General features: G+C 40.7%; 1 protein-coding gene across 2 annotated transcripts; it reads right to left on the reverse strand.

The window, feature by feature from the left end:
• Positions 1–21: 21 nt before the first annotated feature.
• Positions 22–26,068, reverse strand: LOC308102599 (scaffold attachment factor B1-like). 2 transcript variants are annotated; one of them, XM_080452376.1, is made up of 25 exons: positions 25,803–26,068; positions 22,892–22,988; positions 21,529–21,593; positions 21,150–21,380; positions 20,249–20,308; positions 20,107–20,149; positions 18,037–18,487; positions 17,774–17,820; positions 16,116–16,225; positions 14,095–14,244; positions 13,348–13,436; positions 12,672–12,712; positions 12,532–12,590; positions 11,191–11,297; positions 10,671–10,934; positions 9,997–10,150; positions 9,239–9,312; positions 7,475–7,533; positions 6,515–6,737; positions 5,494–5,623; positions 3,852–3,986; positions 3,286–3,468; positions 2,457–2,578; positions 1,701–1,893; positions 22–531 (listed from the first exon to the last, which is right to left on the reverse strand). In XM_080452376.1, the coding sequence occupies exons 1-25, from the start codon at positions 25,953–25,955 to the stop codon at positions 484–486; spliced, it is 3,288 nt and encodes a 1,095-aa protein (XP_080308502.1). In that variant the 5' UTR covers positions 25,956–26,068; the 3' UTR covers positions 22–483. The 2 variants fall into 2 exon arrangements, with proteins under 2 accessions (XP_080308502.1, XP_080308503.1); XM_080452377.1 differs by lacking the exon at positions 22,892–22,988 and having other exon boundaries at positions 25,803–25,890.
• Between the last annotated feature and the right edge of the window lie 39 nt (positions 26,069–26,107).

The following is a 26,107-nucleotide window of genomic DNA, read 5'->3' on the forward strand; positions in this document are numbered from 1 at the left end:
GAAAGAACAGAACACATCAAATGTTATAAGAACTGTTTAATCATACATACTATAAATAGTTAAAATTCGGTCTCCAAAAATGTGTTATTTTTTCATCTAATGTGGAAATGCACGGTACATAAGGCGACCTGAAAATGCACACGACTATGACAATATGACAAAACTCCTACATATTTATATAAATGACAATATTTTACATTGCAACGGTTAGAAGCTAGCAGCTCTTCCGAAATGCAGCACCCTTCTGTACAAAAAATATTCTTGGTATATCCTGTGAGATTCCATGGTAGAAGACTGCAGCCTTGTTTTAAGTACAGAGCAGAGAGCATTGGTGGAGTTTTCCATTTCTTCTTTTAAACTGACACACATCATAACAGAGACTATAAACAGAGGGTGGTAAAGTACAAAGAGAGGGCTGGCCTTTTGTGGCCATTTGTGGGGCTGCCGGCTGGACCCAGATCAGATCCACTCTTCATGCTTCACCTAACTCTTCATACTGTCTTCACATAAGTCGGCCCTATTAGGCTGCATCTAAAAAATAAAGATATAGCAAAGGTAAGAATGTTCAAAGTCATTCTCGTTTTATCTCATCAAGACAATAAAAGACTCATTTCACAGAGTCCAACATCCATCAGACAAGAAGGAAGGGAAAAACATGACTAGAATAAAAACAACTCCTACATTGGATCTGATGTCAAATTCTTTGACTACAGTATTTCACATCTTTCATTTGTCTGAGAAGCAAATCCATGACATTTTAAAATTCTTTCCATGCATGTTTGAATCATCTTTCAGTTTATATTAGTAGTCTGGTATCCACCACAGGAAAGAACTATGGAGACTTATTCCCTCCAAAACAAGTTATGATAGTTTCTACATCTCATTACAGAGATGTGTCAACAGGACTACAAGATGAAATAAATAATGAGTTCAACCTTTTGTTTTCAAACCATTGTATCACACCCCACTTGGTTCTAGATTCAAACCACCTAATACTCACAAATATGCATGAAACAATACGGAAAATATATTCTGGTAGATCCTTAAATTCAACAAGAAAGGTGCCCTCCGCGGTACCTCCAGTCTGGTATCTCTACCAGACTGGATTGCCTAGCTCGGACTGTGTGAGTCATGGGTGGGATTTTCCCACCAACTAATAAACTCATGACTAATATACCGGTAACATGCATGCACATAGAAAAATAACTGAACTAAAGTTGACTATCACTCGCTCAATATCTCACTTATGGGTAACAGTGCCCCCTGGGGACACTCCTTAATTTAATGGCGAGCTCCATGTCACATTCATCCCATGTCAGCAGGGTGCCACCCCCTTGTCAGTCATAAGGTGCTGCTTTGGGCTGAACCGAAAGCCATTCAATCACCTCTTCTCGCCATAAGAGCTACTCTATCTCTCAGCTTGGATCTACACAGATCTTATATATGGCCTGCCCTAAATGGATTCCAAATGACGGAAATCAGTTGCCACGACGGAGAACTTTAATCCACCAGACAGTAAATTTTTATATACATTTTGGATAGTTAATGAATACATATTTAATCATTTACTTCAACGATTATATCCTGCGGTTATATCAGCGGGATCCGTGGACATAACTGCGATCTGTGCACCTCTAATACACACACACGTCTATAATGCACCTATAATACACACACACGTCTATAAACAGTCCACTAACCTTTTCCAGGATGATTTCACGCTGAAGAGGCTCTGCCCTGTGAAGCATCTTCTGGACCACATAACTGCCGTACTTGTCCTTCATCATGGTGTACACAGCGTTGTGGCGGCCATCTTTCTGGCTGCACACCTCGTCTATCAGCAAGGCTCTCTCCGCAGGCGAAGCGTGGATGACACACTTTGAAACTACATGACTGAGGTTGACAGAGACAGAGAAGGGAGCTCCATTAAACATTCATCAAGTTGATTATTGAGCTCCAGATTGTAGGGATTGGCCTAAGCCCAGCTGAGATGTTATGATCTCAGTTTTCTTCTATCAGTTATTTGGATGGATGGAAGGATCATTTCATTTTGAATTGCACACAAGTGTACAACAAATAGTATCTCTAATGCAGAAAGAGTGATAGAATGCGAAGGTAGCAGCATAGGTACTAATAAATAAACAATAAAAGTCAATATTACATACATATATTGACATACAGTAAGGAATTCATTGTAGGTTATGTCTATGTCATTGCGTTAGTTTGTTGATGCAACCCCAAAATAAATGTTATGGTCATAGCTGGATATCATTTTGTAAATACAATAAATGTGTTCATCTTTGTCATACCCAAGAATGAAATAAATAAATAACAAGAAATCCCCTCGATATGTGTATGCTATCTAATGAGAAAAGTGTACCTGGTGGATAACAAAAATGCACTAAATGGCAGTGGAAAGTGTACAACCCATTTGATTATGTCAGAAATTGGCGTACCTTGAATATATGTGCTGGCTCATTACAAAAACCTTCCCGCGAACCTCTGCAACAATCCTGCTGATGTCCTCTGGTCTGCCGTGCTCCAACACATGCTGGATGACGTGATTGCCGCACTGATCCTGCGGGAGGCGACAGAGAGGCATCAGACAGTGATTTAGGGTGTGTGATTTTCATTCACCAGAGAGAACCAGCATGACACCCCTTTATCTCTTGTTGCTGTTCATGCACTTCTCCCCACCCCTCTACCCTCCATGACTGATGTTAAATCATCATGCATTGCTAAAGTGTGCTCGATACCCCCACATGTAGTCTTAACACCAAATGCCATTATGCCATCACTGCGTAAGGTCAGACAAAACAGATGCTGCTGGTTTCCGGTGTGTTGCTGATCATACAAACACATACAGTCGCATCTTTGGCCATTCAGAAATGGGTGATGGGAACTTACACCTGAAGCAATGTAGTGGGACAGATACATTTAATTAGCTTTTCGAGTCATTTAATAAACCAACATTTCTATAATGCTTGAGTAAATTAAACCGCAATTAACAAATCTGGTTAAAAAATTTGTTATTACGAATGGTATGACTTCCGGACAGTCTGCTGTCCGGAAGTCAACCGCTTACTTTTGTACCGCTTGATGAAATGCTCTCACCGAAATCTGGTTCCAAGTAAGATCCAAATCCAAAATGCCCAGTATCAGGTACCCATAACAAATGAATGTATTTCAATTCCTAGACGTCAGTTCATTATTAGTTCAGAACATCTACGCTCTGCTCAGTGCGTCAATTGGTGCATAATCAAACTAAAATGTGAAAATACTTACATAGATGAGCTGTTCAGAGTGCTGATGCAGTTCCTCGAGGATGGGCAGCGACTGCTCCTGCGTGCAATGCTCCAAAATCCTCTGGATTACCCTGCAGCCGTGGGGGTTATGCACAACGTTTTTCCCATTCCGGTCCCACACACATGAGAGCACGTTGTCGGCCAGCTCTAGGACGATGTCACTCTAGAAATGGAAAAGGGGTCGATGTTGCTTGAGTATTAGGATAGCATACGTTAAAAGGAAAGGAAAAATACAAAGGGGTAAAGGGAATACAGACAAAAAGTGCACTGTCTGTCTGATTTGGCTTTTCTAACGGCCAAGCACAGGCACGCCACATCCATATGGTGCCATGCTGCCATCTTACAATGAGCATTAGTGAGTAGTGAGCACCAATTATTTGAATATAAGATTGGAAATGGGTGAAGTGTTCTTTTAACCATTTAAACATCCCATCTCTAACCCCTGCTATAAAAACTTGGGACAACTTTATGAAAATTATGATAGTGTTCTTTTAAAGCTAAACCGGTTATATTCTGCAAAACAAAAGGAAGTCAACGCTCACTTACAATGATCTGCTGGTCAGAAGGGATGTGCTCCAGGGCTTTCTGGATCACTTGACAACCAGCTTTATGCTGAATTAAGGGCAGGACGTGTCCAAGGATATGTGTCGCTATGGCCACCTTCTGATCAGCAGTCCCAAACTGTGACACAACAGAATAATACAACCTAAGGTACTCTCTTTAGGAAGCTGCATAAATAAAGGCAATATACTAAATCATCCTATGCTGGTATTAGTCTATATTATAACATTCTCTTTTTAATCTTGTGCCCGGTTACATATAGCCTGGTAAACCCTCCCTCCGGAAATCTCATTTCCATTTGATTTCAGGAGTGAGTCTGGCCTGATCGCCCATTCTGCAATATTGGCTGTGCTGGAGTTGGGCGGGAGTAATACCGTTGACTGACAACCCCTTCAGCCAATGATAATTTTTCCCCTTCAGCCAATCAGCAGTTCACCAGTCTTAATGCACGCTGGGCAAGACCTGGGATGTTGGTTGTCTAGGAAGTGAAGAACCGGAAACGGTTGAATTTGACGGAAGTACCGCCCAAGGAAATGACGTTGATGCTTTACAAATCTGTTAACATTCTCCGTGAATGAAACAAGTGTTGTGATTGGTCAAAAAAATATCGTTTCCGGGGGAAACGCGTACGACGGAAATCCTACCCACTCAGGACTTCCTAGACACTCGCTGCTTTAGGTCGTGACCAGGCTCTTCTTTTCGCAGATAAGTGAGGCTGGGACCGAGGCTAGTCTTAATGTGACGCGACGGGACTTTTGAGACAGCCATACCCAAAATGGGTTGCCTTATTCGGATAGAATGGTGTCACTGCCCGCCCCTACCGGTTCTCTAAATTTTTATTTTTAAATAGGCTTTGTCATGATTAATTGACCACATATATGAAGTTAAACAACTAAATTCTATCCAAACGATATCTTATAAGTAAATTCCGTGCCTCAAAATAGAAGTTAGAGAGCTTTTTGAAGTAAAAAAATAGCGGAGAATTGGCCGCACAAGAAAAAGATGGCTGCCGTTCGTGTTTTGGGCTCACTCGAACTCGCCACCTGATTGGCCAACGTAAGCTGTCAATCACAGAACAATGAGCGACGACGCTGATAGGCTCGGCCGTTTGGCATACACGGCCAATATTGCAGAAAGGCGGATCAGGCCAGACTCACTCCAGGAATCAAATAGAAATGAGATTTCCGGAGGGAGGGTTTACCAGGCTAGTTTTACATAAAGCATTAAGGAGCAAATATTTAACATAAGTTAGGAATTATCCTTAAAGATACCCTGAAGACACGTTTTAAAAGGTGTCCGATTGCTGTGAAACTTTGCACGCACATTCCCACTAGGCCGAGGAACACATGCCACCCTTTTCACGTTGTCCTGTTATAGTGCCACTAGGAGGCCGATTTTTTTTGCGCCACCAGGAGGCAGAGGAACACTTTTTCTAGTGTATTCTCCTTTTATTCAAACAGGCTCCCTTTTAAAAGTCTGTTTCTTGGTGTGTTATCACAGCATCATGTTTTCAGTTTAACATTATCTTCTCTATAATGTCACAACAGTGACAACAAGTACAATGCTTAGGTATGGGAATATTAACACCTTAAGAGAAATCTTAAAGAGATAAGTGCCCATTTCCAACCTCAAGCAACTTCTGGACGATGTAATTCCCAAACATATCTGTCATCAGCGGGTATGCCACACGCAGAATCTCTTCAAGCACCATCTCTCTGTCAGCTGGAGTAGATTGGAGTAGCTTTTTTTGGATAAACCTGGCAGGAAAAGTATATAGTATAGAGAATGGTGCAATAAATTTAATAAAAAAACATACATTTGAGACCAGTTTATTCACGCTAATAAAACACTGAAATAAATATATCGATTTGGCTACATTTAGTGCATTATCTTGAAAACGGATGTAAAACACTGTGATATGGGAAATAATGTCACGGTTTAATCAAGATTACCAGGCCAGGTCACGTGGTCTACCTGTGTGACATCACCAGACAAGTCAAATTAAAAATGTAATCCAGCTGCGACAGAGCATAGTAGAGCTTAGTGCAGGAGTGCAGCTCCTGGACTGTATGGACCCTTTTCCCCCTTGTTTCATGGATGCATGTGTGTTTTGAGTTTTGAAAGAAAAAACTTCAAATGCAAGAAAAAGACTGAATGGGAATACAGCCACGGACCCCAGGGACCCCATTAAGATTTGTAATTTACTTTTGAAAACATCCCAACGCTTCGGTCTATTACACCTTCACCAGGTTATCTTGGGAGTTTTGTCCGTACCCATTAAAACTGAACTATAACTGAAAACAACGACAGTAGAGTGTAGGTGCCAGAGACCAGGTGCCAGAGACCAGGGTGGGCCAAGAATGACAGATACTGCCAAGGGTTAGGAATGACTAAAGCTGAAGCTTGGGTGCAATCGATGCTGCGAGACAGGTATTGGCCCACAAACACAATATACCTGTATCTGACATAATTATATTGCTAAGCTTTGACATTAACGAATAGTTGTTGATTGGTAATAAATAAATACTATTATACACGCCGGTTGATTTGGCTGCGACGATACATTGATTATTGTAATAATATGCAAACAATGGCAAGATATGTAAAATATGACAAAAGCAACAGTGCATGCAGAATCTTCCAACAACCTGGATCCATTCGGGTGCTGAGCGAACTCCACCATGTGTCCCCGCAGGTCGCAGAGCTCGAGGTTGAGCAACATGTTGTGAGAATGGAATTCTTGCAGCAGGCGGCTACGACCGGTGGGCACGATGTCAGAGGGGCTGTAGCGTGAGCGAGATGGAGGGGACAGCTGTCTGCTGGAGTTGTACGGGCTGGACGTGCTGGCCTCTGCTCCGAGATGCCTCTGCTCTGGACCGCAGAGATGTAGTACATAACCTTTCAATAACTTTTTCCACATTATTTTACCCCATTTCCAGGCCTATATAGCAACGGTGCAATAGTGACGTTTACTTCAGTGTGCAATGCCCAAGGCTTACTGTTAATGTAGGGTTATGGTTAGCAAAAAAGGAAGCCTAGAATATAGAATGGTCTACCCTTGTGTCTACACATTATTATTATGTTATTACATAAATGTGGCACATTCTGTGCCACATTTTTGTTTCTTCACCCATCCTTGGGCATTGCACATTGGAGTACAAGGCTTACTGCTTGCGTTCCTTGTAAACATCCCCACTGATTGATTTATAATCAAGCGACGGCATCATATGACAAGAATAGCAGATCTACAAGCTAACAATGCGTCACAGTGCAACACATTGTTGGCTTGTAGATCTGTTATTTTTGTCACATAAGATCCTGTATATATTAGGCCGCACTCACGCAGCCCGTGCAATGTAGCATTACATTTTATCATGTTACATTTTTCACATCCAGTAAGACATATTTTGGGACATGGTTTTTATGAACAAAATCAATAGCCAAAGACAATGCATAGACAAACATTTTCCAAATGTTTGATTAATTCCAAACCTTTCCCAGGCCTGGAAACGTTTTTAATAATTACAAATATTTCCAGGAATTTCATGACAGTGGGAACCCTGTATATCACACCAACTAGTAGCACAGTAACACAAACACATTCTTACTGTGCCACGGTGTGTCTCTGTCGCTCTTCCGCCCAGACTCCCAGTCGCGGCCTCCTTCTCTAAGAAATGACAGAGATATATCTATTTTTAGATATATGATAATGACAGCATTAAACTAACCTAAATATTTGACAAAATCACAGTGCCAAGTGACAAAAATAAATATTTTGTGTTGCACAAACCTGTGTTGCACGTTTTGTGCGATTACATATACAGTAAATTGGGTTTAAATTGTTACCAAAAAACGAAATCTGTGTGAAGCCTGACACCTACGGTGATATGATAATAAATACAAATGTAACCCAACAATAGGAATGACAAAGATTATAAATAAATAGAAAAATAAAATAAATTAATAAAAATAGTAATGAAAATTCTAAATAGTGATGGTATAAATGCTACTAGTGATAGAAGATATTGTTATAATATAATTAGTAAAAGGTATATACAAATTGTTTACGTCTGAAAAAGTAATGTAAACCAAAATGTTGTTTATTTTTGTTTCGTCTGTTTTGAAATGTAATATTTGAAGCTCTGTGTTAGTTAATCTTTTTGGGTTTGCTCTTATGCTACAATGATAATTTATTTTAAATGGTAATAAGGTGGGAAAAATAAGCTTCGGCTTCAGCCCATACCTTTTCGGTCAAATAGTCATCTTGTTGACTAATAGCCTCTACACACTGTACGATATTTGACCTGATTTGGCTCTCTGGGATATTTTTGGGTGATCGCCGAGAAAACCACCGATCTCAGTCCAGATCGGGCGTTCCTCTGCGAGGTGTTGAACGCGCAGTGTGTAAGGTACTCCGAGAAGAAACACCCAGATAAATTGCGCTCGGCGAGCGGTTCCCGATACTTTTCTAGCAAGTTGGATATTTGGGTTTGTCGGATCCGATGAGAGCCTTGCTACACCCAATCAGAGCAATTGAGGAATAGGGCTTGCAGACAGAGAGAGAGAGAGAGAGAGAGAGAGAGAGAGCTGTGTGTGTGTGTGTGTGTGTCTCTGAACAGTATTGCCAGGTTTTGCGCGAGAAATAAGCAACCAGGTCTATGAAAACAAGCCCAACAATGAGCACTTTAAACCTAAATACAAATAAAATAGCCGATCTACAAGCTAACAACGCGTCGCAACTATTTTCAAAGAAAAAAAGCAACATTAAAAAATAAAGCCAAATAAGCAACTTTGGAAATAAGCTAAAAAGAAACGCAACCACCAATATTTTTTACAAGCAACTCGCTTATAATAAGCGGACACGGCAACACTGGTTGACTTTTGAAACGTTTGTTTCAGAGAGGGAGAGAGAGAGAGAGAGAGATACAGAGAAATTGAGAATGATTTAATGTCAATCATTAGCGTCCTGTCTCGGTCTCGCGCATATATCACGGGAACCTTTCACGTTTTCGTGAGACGTTTGGAATAAAAACAAATGTATGTATTGGGTCGGGATCACATCGTGGTGAAATATCTTGGAATCAGTGAACCCCTGTCGCCGACCAATCAATCGTGCGAGAATCACAACGATATATTTAGCCCGATTTCAAGAGAGAAACTCGTGCAATGTGAAATGCTTAACGATCTGTTCACTCGCCGACCATTTCAAATGTCGGGCAGTGTGTAGAGGTCTTAAGTTGTACTGTATTGTTCAACTGTTTTGTTTAAAAAGTTGTACTGTATGTTCAACAGTTTAGTTTTAAGAAAAAATCACAACTGAAATAAAAAATAACTAACTAACTAAATGTAAAGCAGTGGAATGGCAACCTGACCTTGAGTTCAAACGCTTGTTGTAGCCTGTATTCCAGGAGTCTCTCTTGTGTCTGTCTGACCTGTCTGAGAAGTGCTACAGTGGGAAGAATACAGAACAGGGTCAAACCAAAGCATGGCAACAGCTAATGAGGATGGCTAGCTCATCATTTGTGGGCTTTCATGACACTTGCGCATTTGCGCATACTACCTAGACCAGGGGTGGGCAACTTTGATGATGGGGAGGGCCACTATCGCCAGAGGGTCACATTGCATAAACTGTCTCTCCGAATTTAAACTTTTTTCGCCATTCTATGTCAAAACAAAAGTAGCAAAAATAGCCGATCTACAAGCTCAAAACGCATCGCACTAGATCTGCTATTTTTTTATTGGAATCCAGATTTTTTGGTGCTATTTTTTAATTGGAATCCTGAAAAGTAACATTTTTATTTAATTTCAAATGCATGCAGTTATATTTATGTTAACTTTATGAACTTCAATACAAATACATTGGACATAAAAAAGACAATAGAAATGTAATACTAGTCATTAAGCTACTATAATATAGCCTGAAGTAATTAAAGCGGGTCATGTTTGCATGTTTGGAATTGTAACAGCTGAAATCAATATACAGTATCAGTATTCCGATATTAACCTGCGGGCCGCATTAAGTGAAGGTGGGGGCCGCATGTGGCCCCAGGGCCGCCAGTTGCCCATGTATGACCTAGACAAACAACTGAACTTGATGTTAAAAACGAATTAATCTATTAAAATGTGAAACCTGGTTATCTCGGTCTCCACTCAGAGCATGCGAGGTGTCCCGTCTCTCCGACTTCCAGTCGTCTTGGTAACGACCACGGCTGCGGAAGTCAATGTCTTGGTAGCGATCATACCGGTCATCCATGGCCAACCGCTTCTCTGGCCACTCATCTTTCCTGCACAGCAACAGGCAGCAGCAAGCAACTTAAAAATATAGGCCATTCACTATAAAGCTAGATTATCCATGTTAAGGCCGCCCGTAAAGGTCAACGATTCAAATGATCCGTTGACTAGGGTTAGGGTTAGGCTAGAGAGAGATAGATAGAGAGATCTTTATTGATCCCGGGAAGAAATCCATTCGCCAGACGCAGCACAGCAGAGAACAGATAAAATAAGTACTGTTGTAGGGTACAGCTAAGAGTAGCGACACAATAGCTAGGAGTAATAAAAAAAAGGTACATCAAAATACACTGTCTATCAGCAATGAAAACGACACTATACACCCGATACAGTATCCTACACTATGCAGAAACAAATACAGTCAATCACAGCGTCATTACTGTATCAACAGAATACACTGATAATGACGATGTTTGAATCGCAGTCGGCAGTATTTACATAGTAAATCACATTTAGCATGCATCCGATCCTGTAGCAATCTCCTGACGAGCCTCAATTAGGCTGCTCTTTGTGTACCTGCCGTCCATGTCATAAGGTCTCTTCACAATGTGGCGGTCCTGGTTTTGGTGCAGCTGGTCCTGCAGTCGCCGCAGCTCCTCTCTCTCCCGGCGGATATTCACCTGCTCACGCCGGCGTTCGTCCTCTATTCTCAACGTCTCGCGCTCCAGGAACTCCGGATCCATGCAGTCGGCGTCTAGATACTCCCTCTCTAGACTGATGCGTTCCTGCTTGATATTGAAACTTTCGCGACTATCGCTTCTAGTGCAATAGTCCCTGTCTCTGGGAGGAACAATGACATACAAGAAAGATACATTCAGTGGCTATTTATTTTTGTTTAAAACACACACACACACACACACACACACACACACACACACACACACACACACACACACACACACACACACACACACACACACACACACACACACACACACACACACACACACACACACACACACACACACACACACACACACACACACAATTATAATAATCATTTACCAGAGGGCCGAAGCACCTTCATTCTACATACCCAGAGTGTCTACGTCTATATGGTCGCTGCCGCTCCTTGATCTGGTCAAATGACACGATGTCTTTCTTCTCCTTACTGAGCGACTTGCGATCCCGACTCTTGGTACTCTAGATGGAAAGAAGAAGAGAAAGGGTATACTGTAGGAAGGTGTATGGCAAGAAGTTAAATATTTGGGTGTTGTGCTGGTGCTAATCTTTGAATAAGAGCAATATGTATGGCACAACTCATATTGTATTTTAGATTGACCTGAGCAGAGATGAAAAGGATTATAGCAATAAAAAGGCTATCTGTTACACCGGGGCAACACCAAAGTAAAAAGTGCTTGAGATTCCGTAAACGTTCATGAAAATGGATGGGTATATTGTAGGCTACATCATAAACTTCACTTGTTAATATCTAATAGTCTACTAACTAGCCCATACCTGGTGTTGTATGCAGCTAAACTATACGCAGACTTTTGAGATATGCGCTCGGTATGCATAGCCTTAGTTTTCAACACAATGTGTGTGTGTGTGTGTGTGTGTGTGTGTGTGTGTGTGAGACAGCCCGGTCATTTATGAACCGATGTGGAATCGTTGCCATCGACAACCATAAGAAGTTGATGTTTACGCTGTTTCAGCTAAGCTATGTGTGCTAATAACACAACGTGGATTCAAACAGTGCATGTGTCAATGTGCATGCTAGTGCCATTATTTCCTTAATATATAATAGGATAATAATAATAAAGGGGGGGAGGGGGGTACTGTAAATAGCACTTCACAATTATGAGTGCACTTACTTTTACAGTCTATGGAACACACTCATTTCTGCAGAAAGAACGTCATCATTGACAAGATTTTATTCATAATGCTGGATATACTCCTGTGGTGAAAGCTCATGTGATTTGATCAGTTTGGATCAACTTGCTGCCCTAGTGCGCAGTTCCTTCTGTCTAGCCAATTAGCAGAGAGAAGAAATGGAGAGAAGAAAACATGCTGCAACAGCAACATTTTGGGGGAGCAAGATTATATGTATTTGGCAGTGGACCCCCATCTCAAAATATTTAGTGCCAGGGATCCCCATAAGCAAAGATTTGAGTTAAAAAAGTTCAAAATATATATAAAAAGATTTGCACACATTTTCACCCGCTATGAGCTTGTAGATCTGCTATTTTTTTATAGCCAAAGTATAAAATAATGGTTAAAATCTAAAATGACACATGCTTTCCCAGTTTTAATGGGTTAAACATAGCCTTTGGGCTTCTTGCCTCCTCCTGGCACTCATTATCTTTTTAAAATGTTGTGCGTACATTTAGTGCTGTTGTAGACCATTTATGTGTGTATGTAAGATTTAGTGACTTACTCGCTCCTTGCCATCACTTGTCATCAACTTGTCCTTCACGACAGACCTCTCATTACGCCCTACAAAAAGAACCACAGGTCATATTCAGGAAGCTGCTCGTCACATTTGGTGATCCAGTTATAATCCATTCATTGACTCACCTTTGCCATTTCTTCCTTCACCCGCAGATTTGACCTCAGACCTGGAAGAGGTCGCAACAACACAATTACATAGAAGGAATTGGATTTGTTTCTTTTGTTTGCCTCGCAAAGTAGTCAGGAAACCAACAGGATTGTACCATGCATGTCAACAAGACAATGTTCCTTGAGGGTCCTTGCTCCTCATCTTTTTTATACATGAGACTTCTAAATATAGGGCCTACATTGTTTTATTTCATTTATTTTTATTTTATTTTACAATTCTTTTTTTTCCTTTCCATTTGAGGTGAGGGGTTATTTATATATTGTCTGGCTTTGGTTTGTTTATGTAATGTCATAGAAAAAGTGAAGAACAAACAAACAAAAACAAAAACAAACGATGATATTTAACAGACAATGAGGGTTAAACAACATTTTCATATTCCATACCGTTTGGCTCACATGTTGAGGGGCCTCTACACACACCACCAGAAGTGCACTTCTGGCCAAATTCAAAAATGTAACCGTATGTTGTACAAATGCTATTTAACTAGTGGATTCCTGAGGTTAAGGTGGCTGCAACCCACGACTTGCGTTGGGGCAGCCACAATTTGCAATTCCTCAAAATTGTCTAGAAACGCTAAATATGCTGAATATGATTAGCTTATTTTTATGTTTCCCAGCCTTTAGATGACCTTACTTGGAGTCTGTGGAGTGTCTCTTCTCCTTGTCAGACTTCTTAATATCATTGTTGTCTGCTGGCTTCTTCCCAGTGGGCTCATTTTTGACCTGCACATTCAGGGAATGGGGGTATTGATTATTATTAATATGAATAACTCATGACATGAGCACAAATCATCTTCCAATAGGTCTGTAATGGTTGGCTCTACTGCCCATCACTTCAGTGATACTTGCGGTTATGTGTCAGTGATGCTTCTGACCGCATCACCGTTATGCCAATAATCATGGTAAAGCACACCCTCTCGTGTAATATTGCTCAATTAACCCATTAAGACCTGAGGCAAATTCTACAAAATGTATTTCTAAATCCTAACAGTTTTCTGAAAAAGGTATGTTGCTATATCAGTGGTGCTCAAACTTTTTCATGTCAAGGACCCCCAAAATGATATGTATTTGGCCGCGGACCCCCATCTCAAAATATTTTGTTTCAGGGAACCCCCAGAAGCAAAGATTTGAGTTACAAATGTTCGCTTTGCACAAATGTTCACGATTTTGCTAAAATAGCAGATCTACAAGCTCGTAGCCGCGCTATGAGCTTGTACATCTACCATTGTTGAATAGCCAAAGAAATCTAAAATGACACAGATGCTTTCCCGGTCATAACAACAGACAGCCCTACTGATGACAGAGAATGAGAATAGGTCTACATCCTCTGAATCCAACCATGCAACTAAAAAAACTAAATACAAAAGTCAACGCCACCAACCCAATCCACAGATATCACACTCCCGTGCAGCTCCGTCTTATGAAGGCGACTAATGCACTTGGTGGCCTCCTCTGTGGAGGACATGGCGACAAAGCCGAAGCAACGAGACCCAGGGCTTTTGGCAGTGGTCACCACCTTGGCTCCAACAACCTGAACCAAGTGGGGGGGTAGAGAGGGAAGCCAGTAAGAGCAGGGACTACTAAACAAGATGAGGAACAAGAGCAGTGGTGGAAAAGAGTACAACATTCTTTTTACTTAAGTAAAAGTATCAATACTGCAATGTAGAAATACTCTTGTTAGAAGTAAAAGTCCGGAATTCAAAATTTACTTGAGTAAAAGTACAAAAAGTATTGGTATCAAAATGTACTTAAAGTACCAAAGTAGAAAGTACTCATTATGCAGAATGTCCCATTTCACAAGTTGTCAAATGTACAAAAATATTTTGAAAATAGCAGATCTACAAGCCCACAATGCGTTAAGATTTCTTTGTCTATTAAAAAATTGCAGATATATCTACTATTTTTGAAAAATCGTGAAAATTTGAGCAAATCTTTGAATATATATATTTTTCAAAGAGAACATTTGTAACTCAAATCTTTGTTGCTGGGGAGGTTCTACAAATCCTCTTCTAAATCCTAACAGTTTTTTGAAAAAAAATGATGTTGCTATAACCAGTGGTTCTCAAATGTCAAGGACCCCCAAAATTATATGAATTTTGGCCGCGGACCCGCATCTATATTTTGTTCCAGGGACCCACAAGAAGTTGTAACAGAGTTAAAAATGTTTGCTATGGAAAAATAGATATTCAAAGATTTGCACACATTTTCACGATTTTTCAAAAAAATAGCAGATCTACAAGCTCTTGTATATCTGCTATTTTTGAATAGCCAAAGAAATCTTAAAATGACACAAATGCGTTCTTGGTCTGAAAGGGTTAATATCTATCTAGTGCCTGGGCACCAGACGCGTTGCTAGGTCTCTACTAGGTTGGGGGCTTAGCCCCCCAGGCAACGGCCACATGCAGCGCGCGCGTCGCGGATTTCGGCGGATTTGGATACTTTTTCCCCGTTTTTTATACTTTATTTCGGTTTTAGGGTTAGGGGTAGGGTTAGGTTAGGGTTATAAAAAATGTATTGGTGGCTTTGGATAAAACATTGGTGGCTATAGCCACCGAAGCCCCCGCGTAACGACGCCCCTGCTGGGCACTGTGGCTTTTACCTTTGCATTAAGTTGGTTGCTACTAGTGATCCTAGCAACCTGTGAGTGTATGTAAAGTCATAGCACATGTATGTAAAGTCATAGCACATGTCACTGCACAAAATGTAAATAGAAGCGGAAAGTAATAATATGTAGGCATAATTGGGGCAATCACAAATCATGACATTTTACTTGATTCATTGTCACACAAATAATTGCGATTTAATTGTGTTTTGGGCATTTAACATTGAAACATAAATAAAAATAACATTTCTGTTTGGCTTTTAGTAAAAGTTCCACAGGGCAGATATGAGAAATAACTTAAATATACAAAGGAGTGACTGACATATCTCTGCTGTTCGGCAGGAACCAGCTAACTACAAAATGTAAATTTTTCAGGAAATGAAAAAATTAAGAGTTAAGGTCCTTACACACCGGGGCGATTTTTTTCATGCGAATAATACGTTTTTTTTTAAAACCTTATAAAGTCAATGCAAGCTTCCACACCAGTTTCGCGGAGCGAAAAAAGCGTCTTTTAATTATTCGGAACGAGTCCGAATTTTGTGTATATTCGCATATTCGCCGGTGTGTAACCGCCTTTAGGAGGTTTTGTTCATCATTGATAAGAACAGCTGAATGGACCTCCAAGCTCACAATGAGGTTGGAGGTCAAAAGGGGGTGGAGCTTGGAGTCAGCAAAACTTTCTGCTAAACCAGCTAACTCCACCGGAGTTAGCTGGTTTAGCAGAAAGTTTGAGGATCCAATGGAGTTAGCTGGTTTTGTCAGAAGCGCTTTTTAATGCTTTTCATTGGTAATGGACTGACCTTGCCATACTTGCTGAAGAGGGTCTTCAGGTCAATGGCTCTAGTGGAGGAGGTCAGACCACTGACACACACATTCCTGCTACTGCTAGCGGCACCACTGCCTCCAGGGGCTACACACAACATAACACACACAGTGAGAGGTTACACACAACATAACACACACAGTGAGAAATTGTCTACAAGAGGTTCTCAAACATCTTCATGTCAAGGACCCCTAAACTAATATGTATTTGACCACAAACTCCCATTGGAATATATTCTGTGCGAGGTGTGTTTCAAGAATCCAAATTAAAGATTTTTTTAAATTAGCAGATCTACAAGCTTAGAACCCATCGCATCATGGCGCGTTGTGAGCTTGTAGTTCCAAATATCCTACATAGGTTGATTCTACCGCGACCCAGGTGCTCTATTACATTTAGTTTTAATAAATATTTGCGAGGTGTTGTGTGCTTGTAGATGGGCTATTTAATGTTGCCTCTTTCTTATATTATTTGACAATTTGGCCAATGTTTTTATAGTATAGTTTGTTGATTATTTTTGATGCAGTAATGTAGCCTGGCTCCACCCCCTGAATCCTTTGCCTAGCATTCAGGGTCTGGTGACGCTTTCGAAGGCGGGTGTTTCTCGGTTGAAAATCTGTACGACGAATCGGGATCGGGACAATCCAGTATGAACCAATCGCGTTGGTTCATAGTGGAGTCCCACTTTGGCCACGCCCCCATCTCAGAACTCCGCTGCATTGAGAGGGCTTTCAGACTGAATAATGGAGTGAAACGAAATGAAAATTCAGGCTGAGTGTCAGGCTAGCAGTAATGATCTTTTATCATTTTATTTATTTTCTTTCTTTTAGGTATTAAAAAGATCTTAAAAGTAATTAAATTGTCACTAGACTGTCAGGTGATCGCTAAATAAATACTTTCAAGTTGTGGATAAAATTTACATCTGCTTCATCATCATTTCCCTCTTTAATCCCCAAACAAGCATTTCCTTCTACACCACGGCCACCGAGGTATGGAATAGCCTAACCCCATCCCTCAAAAAATGCAGTTCGTTGGGCTCATTCAAAACAGCCCTTAAAACTCATCTTTCTGGAGGCCATAAGAGGAGGTAGTACCAGTTTCCCTGTAGACAGATGACCCCCCTCCCCCCTTTTTTTGTATATACTTTATTTTATTTTTCATGATGCTTTTTTTGTACATAGTGGTATTTTTTCTCTGTTTTTTATGTTGATTTGAACTGTTTGGTTGCTATTATATATGTCTATGAAATTATTTCAAGGACCCCAACGGAAACAAGACCTCAAGGACTTTTTTGGTCGGACCTTTTAGACAAAAGTATTATAAATGTAACTGTGTTGTTTTACATTCTTTTGCCTAATAAAAATTTCAATCAATCAATCAAGACATGAACAGCATCCACTGCGTTCACAAAAGGAGGGTGGGAAGAGCTTCACAGCTGAATTTCTCACAGTACAGTAGGCCTACTCTGTATGAAATTATTAATAGGTTATGTCTGTGGGTGCAGCAGATCTGTATATCGGAGAAATCATTAATTTGCGTGGATGGCGGATGGATGATTTTTGTGTACAAAAATCGGTACCGTCTTGTTTATTAAACTGTGAGGAATAAAAAGATAAGATTACCATTCCCAACACTTACCCTTTCTGTCTTTTGCGTCAGCATTGCAATCTTTCTCTTCAGAGCTACTGTAGAAACAAAGAAAACAAACAATAAACCTACAGCAGTGAAGATAGCTAGGAACTCTTATACTTACCAAGTTTTGTTGTTTTCTCTTTTCTTCTTAAATCTTTTACACAGTACTTTTTTATGCCTCCAAAAGAGCATCCTAATTTTGCTAGTACACGGGAGCCAATGCAACAGAGATAACCATTTTGGTTTCCGGTAGACAGAAAACAACAAACCTCTTTTTCTGATCATCACCATCAACAGAAGAGGACTCTTTCGGTGCCGAGGATGAATCTGCAGCAGCTTTGTCTACGATCTTCTCTTCTTTCTCGCCCTTCTCAGAGCCCGTTTCTGAATTGACCATTTTGCTCGCAGGGCTCTGTTCGCTTGCACTAATGGCCGCAATGTTATGAATGTTTTCACTTTCAACTGTTTCTTCTGGGACATTTCGCGTGTCCCCAGACTCTTTCTTATCAGTCTCCATAGCGTCCTTGTCAATCATAAATCCAGAGATGGCCTCACTGTCACCTTTGATGCCAATGTCACTAAGACTTTCTTCCCCTTCATCGGTAGTGGCAACATGCTCTTCTTCAACAGCCGTCTCTGCTTCAACAGCCGTCTCCTGGCTCTGCTGCCGATCTTCGTTAAGCGGCTCAGATATACAAGACCCGGCTACTTTGTCATTTTCTACGATTTAACAAGAATAGAATGGCAAAGTTTAATCACTTCTGAAACACAGCAATGGTTAACTCTTTGGCTGCCAATGTCGAGATTTCTCTTCATATTTTGCTAGGCTCAGACTGCCAATTACGAGAATTACGAGATTTTTTGTTTTCAGTGGTTTTACGCTAAATGGCGCTATTCACTAACCTATGAGTCACCATTTGACTCCAAGTGAAGCAAAGATTTTTGCTTTTTGGCAAAAACAACCTACATTCAACTGCCAATAACTATGGAATGGATGATCGCGACGGCACGCTCCCCCCCCCCCCCCCCCCCCGCCCCCGATTTTACAAGACTCGGATACGTCTTTTAAATCGGGGGATCGATCATACAGATAAATACTCTATGATTTTTCAAAGGTTAGTGAAAACACTCAAGAATCGCTGGCAGTGGCATAGCAAACTATGTTTTATTTCTGGCAGTCAAAGAGTTAACGAGGAACTTGGCAAGCCTGGATTAGGAACGTCATTCAACCCTGGCCTGTGCTCTTTGCTCTAATCATCACAAGGATGGGGCACACCCTAATGGGAGACTGGAAAGTGTACCCAAAGGCTGAGATGGCGGCGCAAACAACCTGGGGGATTAACCCATTCAGACCGGGAACCCCTATACGTTACTATACCTTTCAATCCGAGAACCCCTTTTGGGGTTGTTGTTGTTGCTATGTACATTATATACTGTAGCAACATACTTTTTTTTGTAATTTTTGGATAAATATTTGACGTTTTTCAGAAAACTTCAGGATTTAAGAAGGCGTTTTTTAGAATCGGCCTCAGGTCTAAATGGGTTAAGACATCCACTCACATTTAAACATTCAACTCCACAGTTGACCTGAAGAGTTCAGTGCAGAAGAGAGACAAAAGATCAGTAGTGGAGGGCGGCTCAGAGATGGAGACTGCCTTCTTTCAGTCTGACTCGACGAGTGTCCACTCATGTTGAGAACATGATGAGAGTTTGATATCAAGTCCCCGTGTATAAATGAATTCATAATCCAGTCTTTCAAAAAGCAATTGTTCAATGATGAGCCTCGCCCGTTGATATAAAGTACAGTGTATCAATTCCATTATGATCATATCCAGTGAATTCATAATCCAGTCTTTTAAAAGGTAATTGTTCATTGATGAGCCTCGACAGTTGATATGAAGTCCAGTGAATCAATTCCATTAGGTTCATATCCGGTGAATTCATAATTAATCCAGTCTTTAAAAAGGCCATTGTTCATTGATGAACCTCGACAGTTGTCCGTCATCTTGGTCTTCGAGTGGAAACCTAGAAACACTGAAATCACCTACAACAACTAAAACCTTCCTGACATTGACATTTGATGCTGACATTGTGCATCAAGTTGTTCAACAGTCAACACCATTTTGATATAGTAGTATATTGGATACACTTATTCAATTGTGTTTCTCTGTGCTGAAATTAAAGTATGGTTGACCAACTTTCAACACAATTACAGCAATTCCCTTTGGGTTTCCAGTCTCCCTTCCTGGTTGAACTTACACTAAAGGATTACATCAAGGATACCATGTAAAAAGATACATCTGCATTCAAATGAATTTCTACCCCGTTTTCAATAGTACCTGCTTCCTCTTTGTCCTTGGCATCAGGGTCATTTTCATGTGCCTAAAGAAAGAAAGACATATTTTATTATGTCATATTCCATTTTATTACATTACTTGGAATAGCAACTTTACATATAAAAACATCTGTGAGAAATGATACCTCTTTGGATGATATGCATGTCTGGTCTTCATCTTTATCTACGAACTTCGACTCTGTCATCTGTTTAAACATAAATTGTATCAAGAGGAATAATTAATTATATAATAAAAAACTATCCAAAATGTGCAACCAGCACATTGTTCATTTATACATTTTTACTTATAAGTCTTGTGGAAATTAATTACTACAGCAAGTAAGCAAATCCATCTACCCAAAGGTGCCTGATTAGCACAAGACTGGTTTATTCCAAACATTACATGCATTCTATAATACCAGTCTTAGTCAGATCCTAACTAAATCCACTGAAAGGTCCCCTCTAGGACCAAATTACTTCTCCCTACTTGTAACACTCAAGCTACATAATGTCTCCATAAAGCCAGCTGAAGCTGTGTTTGTTGGATGATTGAAATCTATCAGTAACAAGGAAGAACACAGGGCAGGGTTTATCAGAGACTACCTCTAGCATTTGGGAGTAGAGAAACTGGAATAGCTAGCCAACAGTCCTGAACTCAACCCAATTGAACACTTGTGGGATCGATCAGCTTGGACATGCTGCTGATGCTAGGGTGACCGACACAACCAGGTTGGCTGACTTGCGACATATGCTAGACAAAAACTAAAACATTTCAGATGACTAAAATCTGTCAAAATCAGCAATGGTTCTTCCACATGCTACTGAGGCTCCTGGCTGTTTGTTAAATGAATAGATTGTAAAATTGCCATAATGTCTTAACTGATGGACTTTAATAATCCAAGCAACCAAGCAAGAGTTAACAGAGCCAGCAGAATAAGGTGTTTGGCATCATTGACAAGATCGAGAAGAATCGTTACAACAGAGACATAGTGTACAAATAGTGTGGTATGAGGCTAGGGCCTGATGTGACCCGTACCAGTCTCTCACCTCTTCAAGATTGGATTCAGCCTCTGTCTCCATTGTTCCATTGTCCTGTTCTTCATCTTTCATGGCTGCATTTATGTTTTCTGCGTTGCCTTTCACGGGGGGCAAAGTTAAACACTTCTCCTCTTCCTCGTCTGTGTCTGCAGGTATTCCGTTATTCTCTGCATCCTCTACAGCATTCATGTTGAGGATGTCCATCTCCTGCATGTTATTTTGCTCATCTTGAGGCTCTTCCTGCACAGAGTTCAGGAGAAATAGAGGAAACAGAAAATACTAGCGTCCTATAATAACTTCACAGCAGCCAGGGCAAGCTCACGTCTTCCTGTACAAATATTAAAACAAATCAAAGCAATATTTGCATGTGAACAAGTATTGGACTCACTGGTCCATCACCAACATCATCCGCATCAAGGTTGTCCTCTGGTCCATCATTGTCTTGCCTTGTATCTGTAAAACAATATTTGAGTTTACCTTGGTTGTCTTGAAAGACAAAGCACGTTTATTGTGTAGCACATTTGAACAAAAGGGGAAATCAATGTGTTACACAGAACATTAAGGTCATTAAGACAAAAGAAACACATAAATGGACATATAAGTAGATCATAAGAATAAGTTCAAATAAAACATATAATAAAATATGAGAACAAAGTAACAATGAAGTACAAGAAATTAATCAAAAATGTCAATTAAAGGCTGTGTCAAACAAAAAGTCCTCAACTTTGATTTAGAAGGACAGATGTAGCAGACCTATTCAGTTTTCTGGGACATATTTTCAGTTACGTATGTGGCAATTTTTTTTAGGGAGAGATAAGACTACACAATAAAATCCTCAGAATTCATTTGTGTAACTCACTCTAACTAAGTGTACAAAATAACTCTGACCAAATGGACCCGTCCCGTACACTCTCAGAGTTAGATTAACACTGAGGATAGATAAAACAGGCGTCAGAACTAAATGTGTCTATTTGGTATGCAGAAGAGTGGGCACTTGAGAAGGGCCAGCATAACTGAACGGTGAGAGTGTCTGCCTGGGGAACCGCAGTCCCCAGTTGTCCCAGGTACGATTCCAGGCCTGGCCAGCAATGTGTCGAATATGGCTGGTCGAAGTGTTCTTGAGCAAGACACCTAACCCTAACTGCTCCGCGCCCCTTGCGGGCAGCGATCAGCTGGGTTGAGCTGAAACCGAATTTCCCCCGCGGGAGCAAGTAGGTCAATATTATTATTAGAAGATAACTGGGAGAATTCATCGTAGATTTTTTGGTAACCCAGCATGACGAATAAATGATATAAAAGATCTCTTGTTCCTAATTTTAAAAAATTGTCAACAAAAACAAACAGTTCCAAAGACTATACAGTCACAGATACAAGTACTTGTTTTGAAGCTGATAAATTACTTCTCTCTTTTGATTGGATTAAATTGGTGACCAACCTGAAATGTTTTTCTAAAGAGCTGGAGACTCTATTCTATAGCAATGATTATCAGAATATAGAGCTATTTAACAACAAAATATCACGTGACCTAATAAAATAATGCTGGGCACTTCACATGCCCAGTCCTCTCAAGTGCCCACTCTGCTTTAGTGGCCAGTTAACATGTGCCCATTTTGTTTTAGTGCCCAGATTTCTCACTTTGTTTTGGTGCCCACTTGGTGCATAGTTTAACTGAGAGCCACCGGCAGCTGCCGGTGCTGCCTGTGCCACTCGCTGTTCCTCCACTACGTAGGTAGGCTATCTGTCTGTTTTACCTCTGGCTGTCCATGTTGGTGTAGCGTTCTTCACAGTTTGCTCCTCCTGAGCAATGACAACAATCTCATCCGGATTGCCGCCCTCGTCCTCTATTGCCTGCACACAGAAAGGGGTGTAGGGTCAGATTCTGTAAAGTAGCCTCGAATGTGGGGGCTACAGGACAATGTTTATATTATAACCTATCATGTGTCTTCATTTCAGGCACATATTGACCATTCCAGCTAATGCTTCAGCTAGCGGGTTAGCACGCGGTGACATTTTTGGGCGGTGAAACCGCCCCTATAAGTGAGGTTTGGAAATTTGTACAATTATCCTGCGCTGTGATTGGCCAAAAATTTACCCCGCCTAACCCTGCACCGTGATTGGCCAATCACAATCTATTCAGGACTGTGATTGGCCAGTGTCACATGACACATGTGCATAGCCCTATAGAGACACACGGCCGGAAGCGGAAGGCCTACAAATCCACGCCCACTTTTGACACTCGGGGTCCGTTAGAACGATGAACTGCAGATCTCAATGCAATCTCTATGAGAGGCATTGTAAAATACCGTCATTTCACTGGTTAACTACTGAGGCTGTAGCGATTTTTTTGGTGTTCTAATAATCTGTCCCATTTGTTTAATTTGTCCTTTTTAATGTCCCATATCTTTCATCTCGATATACTACCCACAATATACTATAATATACTCCATCAGTATGTCAAAACCGCTAGCAACGGAGATCCAGACTTTAAGTGGTCGCATCACGGACGCATCCCTTGAGGTTTTCAATACCCAGAAAACTGGCGAAAGTGTCCGTTTTCAATAGGTTTTGGTCATTATCTCTGGAACAGAAGGTCCAATCTGCTCAGTTCAAAGCTTGTTGGATGCGTGACTTTGAGGACATTAAGCACGCAATGACACATTTTCGGGTTATTTTTTTTTTAGGGGAGGCGAGATCTTAGTTGGGCAGGCGACCGCCTCTCCTGCCTCTACAGTGGGTACGCTGTCGGTCGGCGCTCGGCGCTCGTAAAGACAGTGATGTCACTGAAATGCCTGTCTGCTGTCTACCCTCTGCTGTGTTAGCATTATGGGTAACTCGTTAAAGTTGCAAATTAAATGTGAAACACATCAACTATTAAGAAAACAAGAAGATATGTTGACAAAGACACTCCATACATTTGGAAACATATTTTTATTTAAATCAATATCGTCTTCAGTTAATGCAGGATAATTTTAAAAGTAGGCTAACTTTCATATCCTCTCATAGGGAATGCATTGGCAGCTGCAGTTCATCGTTCTAACGGACCTCGAGTAGCGGCGCTGTCTCAAAAGTGGGCGTGAAATTTGTAGTCTCCGTGTGTCTCTATATAAGAAACCATAACTTTAAAAAAACCATAAATTTGTTTTTTTAAAGTTATGGTTTCGTCCATCATAAAGAGTGTTTCAATAAATGTATTTATCTTTTGTACATGATTGGTTGACTCCATTCAGTATTGTGATTAGCTAGCAAGACACCGCCCACTTCACACAGGGTGTGATTTTTTATGGGCATTTTAGTGTTTAGCATGCAAATGCACTTAATTATTGACAAATTATATACTTACATACTTTAATTCATCATGAACTCATCATTAATTCCTGGTCTATACCATTAACTAATAGTGAAGTCACTAACCTATTATTAACCAAGTGTAATATATAATAATTTGTTAAGGACGTTATTCCGCAGTTGCACTTCTATGCCCAGGAGGGCATAGAAGTGTGGGTGGGTCAGTAGGAGGGTCAGTCTGACCGACCACCAGAGACTCACCCTCTTCACTACTCCTACCCGCCTATGAGTGCTCATCCTGGGAATAGAAGTGGAACTGTGGAATAATGTCCTTAAAAGCATAGTATGTAACTTTGACCCATGTTTACAAAACAAACAAAACAATAGAAAAAAAAGAAGAATAAAAAAGACCCATCACTTCCCTCTATACCAGCAGCTATCAGCCACTGGAGTAGTGTGGGTGGTGTTTACCTGCAGAAAGACATTGCCCTCTTGCTGTATTTTTTCACTGTTTGTTTTGGTAGACACTAGACAGGGATGTTTTTGGGCTACCAAAACAAACAGAGAAAACCAGAATACAGCAGAGGGCAGTGTGTTTCTGCAGGTAAACAGTAACTCCAGTGGCTGACAACTGGTTATGTAAACACAGGGCAAAGTTACATACTATGCCTTTAACTAATATATTACACTGGGTTAGTTAATGGTGAGGACCAGGACTTAATGATGCGTTCATGATTAATTCATGATGAATTAAAGTATGAGTTCATCATTAATTAAGCATGAATTAACATAATAGATCAATTTGGATGCTCATGTGAAGTGTGCCCGCTTGAATTGACAGACTAAATTCACAGAGCTACAAACAGACTTTTTTCAAATTAGTGACATATATTGCAGTGGTTCTCAAAGTGGGGTCCAGGGACCCTCAGGGTTCCTTGAGGGGGTTCCCAATGATGATGATGAAAAAACTATATAGATATTTGAAAAATGGTCTTAAGTAAAGTAAAGTATACATGATTAGAACATGATTAAACGTTCAACAATTAAGGTCTACACATTGCTACAAAACCTGTATATCCACTCAACATGAAGTTGAAGGATAACATTAAGTCTGATAATGATGTACCGTCATTTTGGACGAAATAGCCAATTTTACATCGAGGTGCCCAGATCAAATGTCCCTAGTGCCCACCTATCCAGATATCCTGTATCCCCAAATGGACATTTAGAGGCCTGTAAATCTGAGCGTGTACAAATGGAACCAAATGGACCCCCGGTCCATTTGGTCCCATTTGTACACGCTCAGATTTATGGGGTTCTTTGATAACTAGTGTCATACTGAACAGTGGTGTTGATGTTGATGTATAATAAGTAGACCTTTCTCAGCCTCTCCGCCAGCACGCTCTTGCTGCCCGTCACGTCCAGGTTTCGTTCCTTCAGCTCGGCCTTCAGATCAACGACTCCCAGCTCAGATAGCTGACGGATCTCCACGCCCTCTGGGAAATCCATGTCTGCTGAACAATCAGCCATGTTTTTCTTGACAGAATGCGTATTTCTCTACAGCTCAAATAGATCGCAGAGAGAGAGTTTGCACGAAAACCAGAGCAGTCAATAAACACAGAAACGAGCAGCTTGTTTGCAAACCTTCCTCTTCTTCTTGCAGTTGAATGGCGTGGTTGGCA

The sequence above is a fragment of the Gymnoscopelus braueri genome (assembly GCF_963280865.1).
Source record: "Gymnoscopelus braueri genome assembly, chromosome: 16".
Lineage (NCBI taxonomy): Eukaryota > Metazoa > Chordata > Actinopteri > Myctophiformes > Myctophidae > Gymnoscopelus > Gymnoscopelus braueri.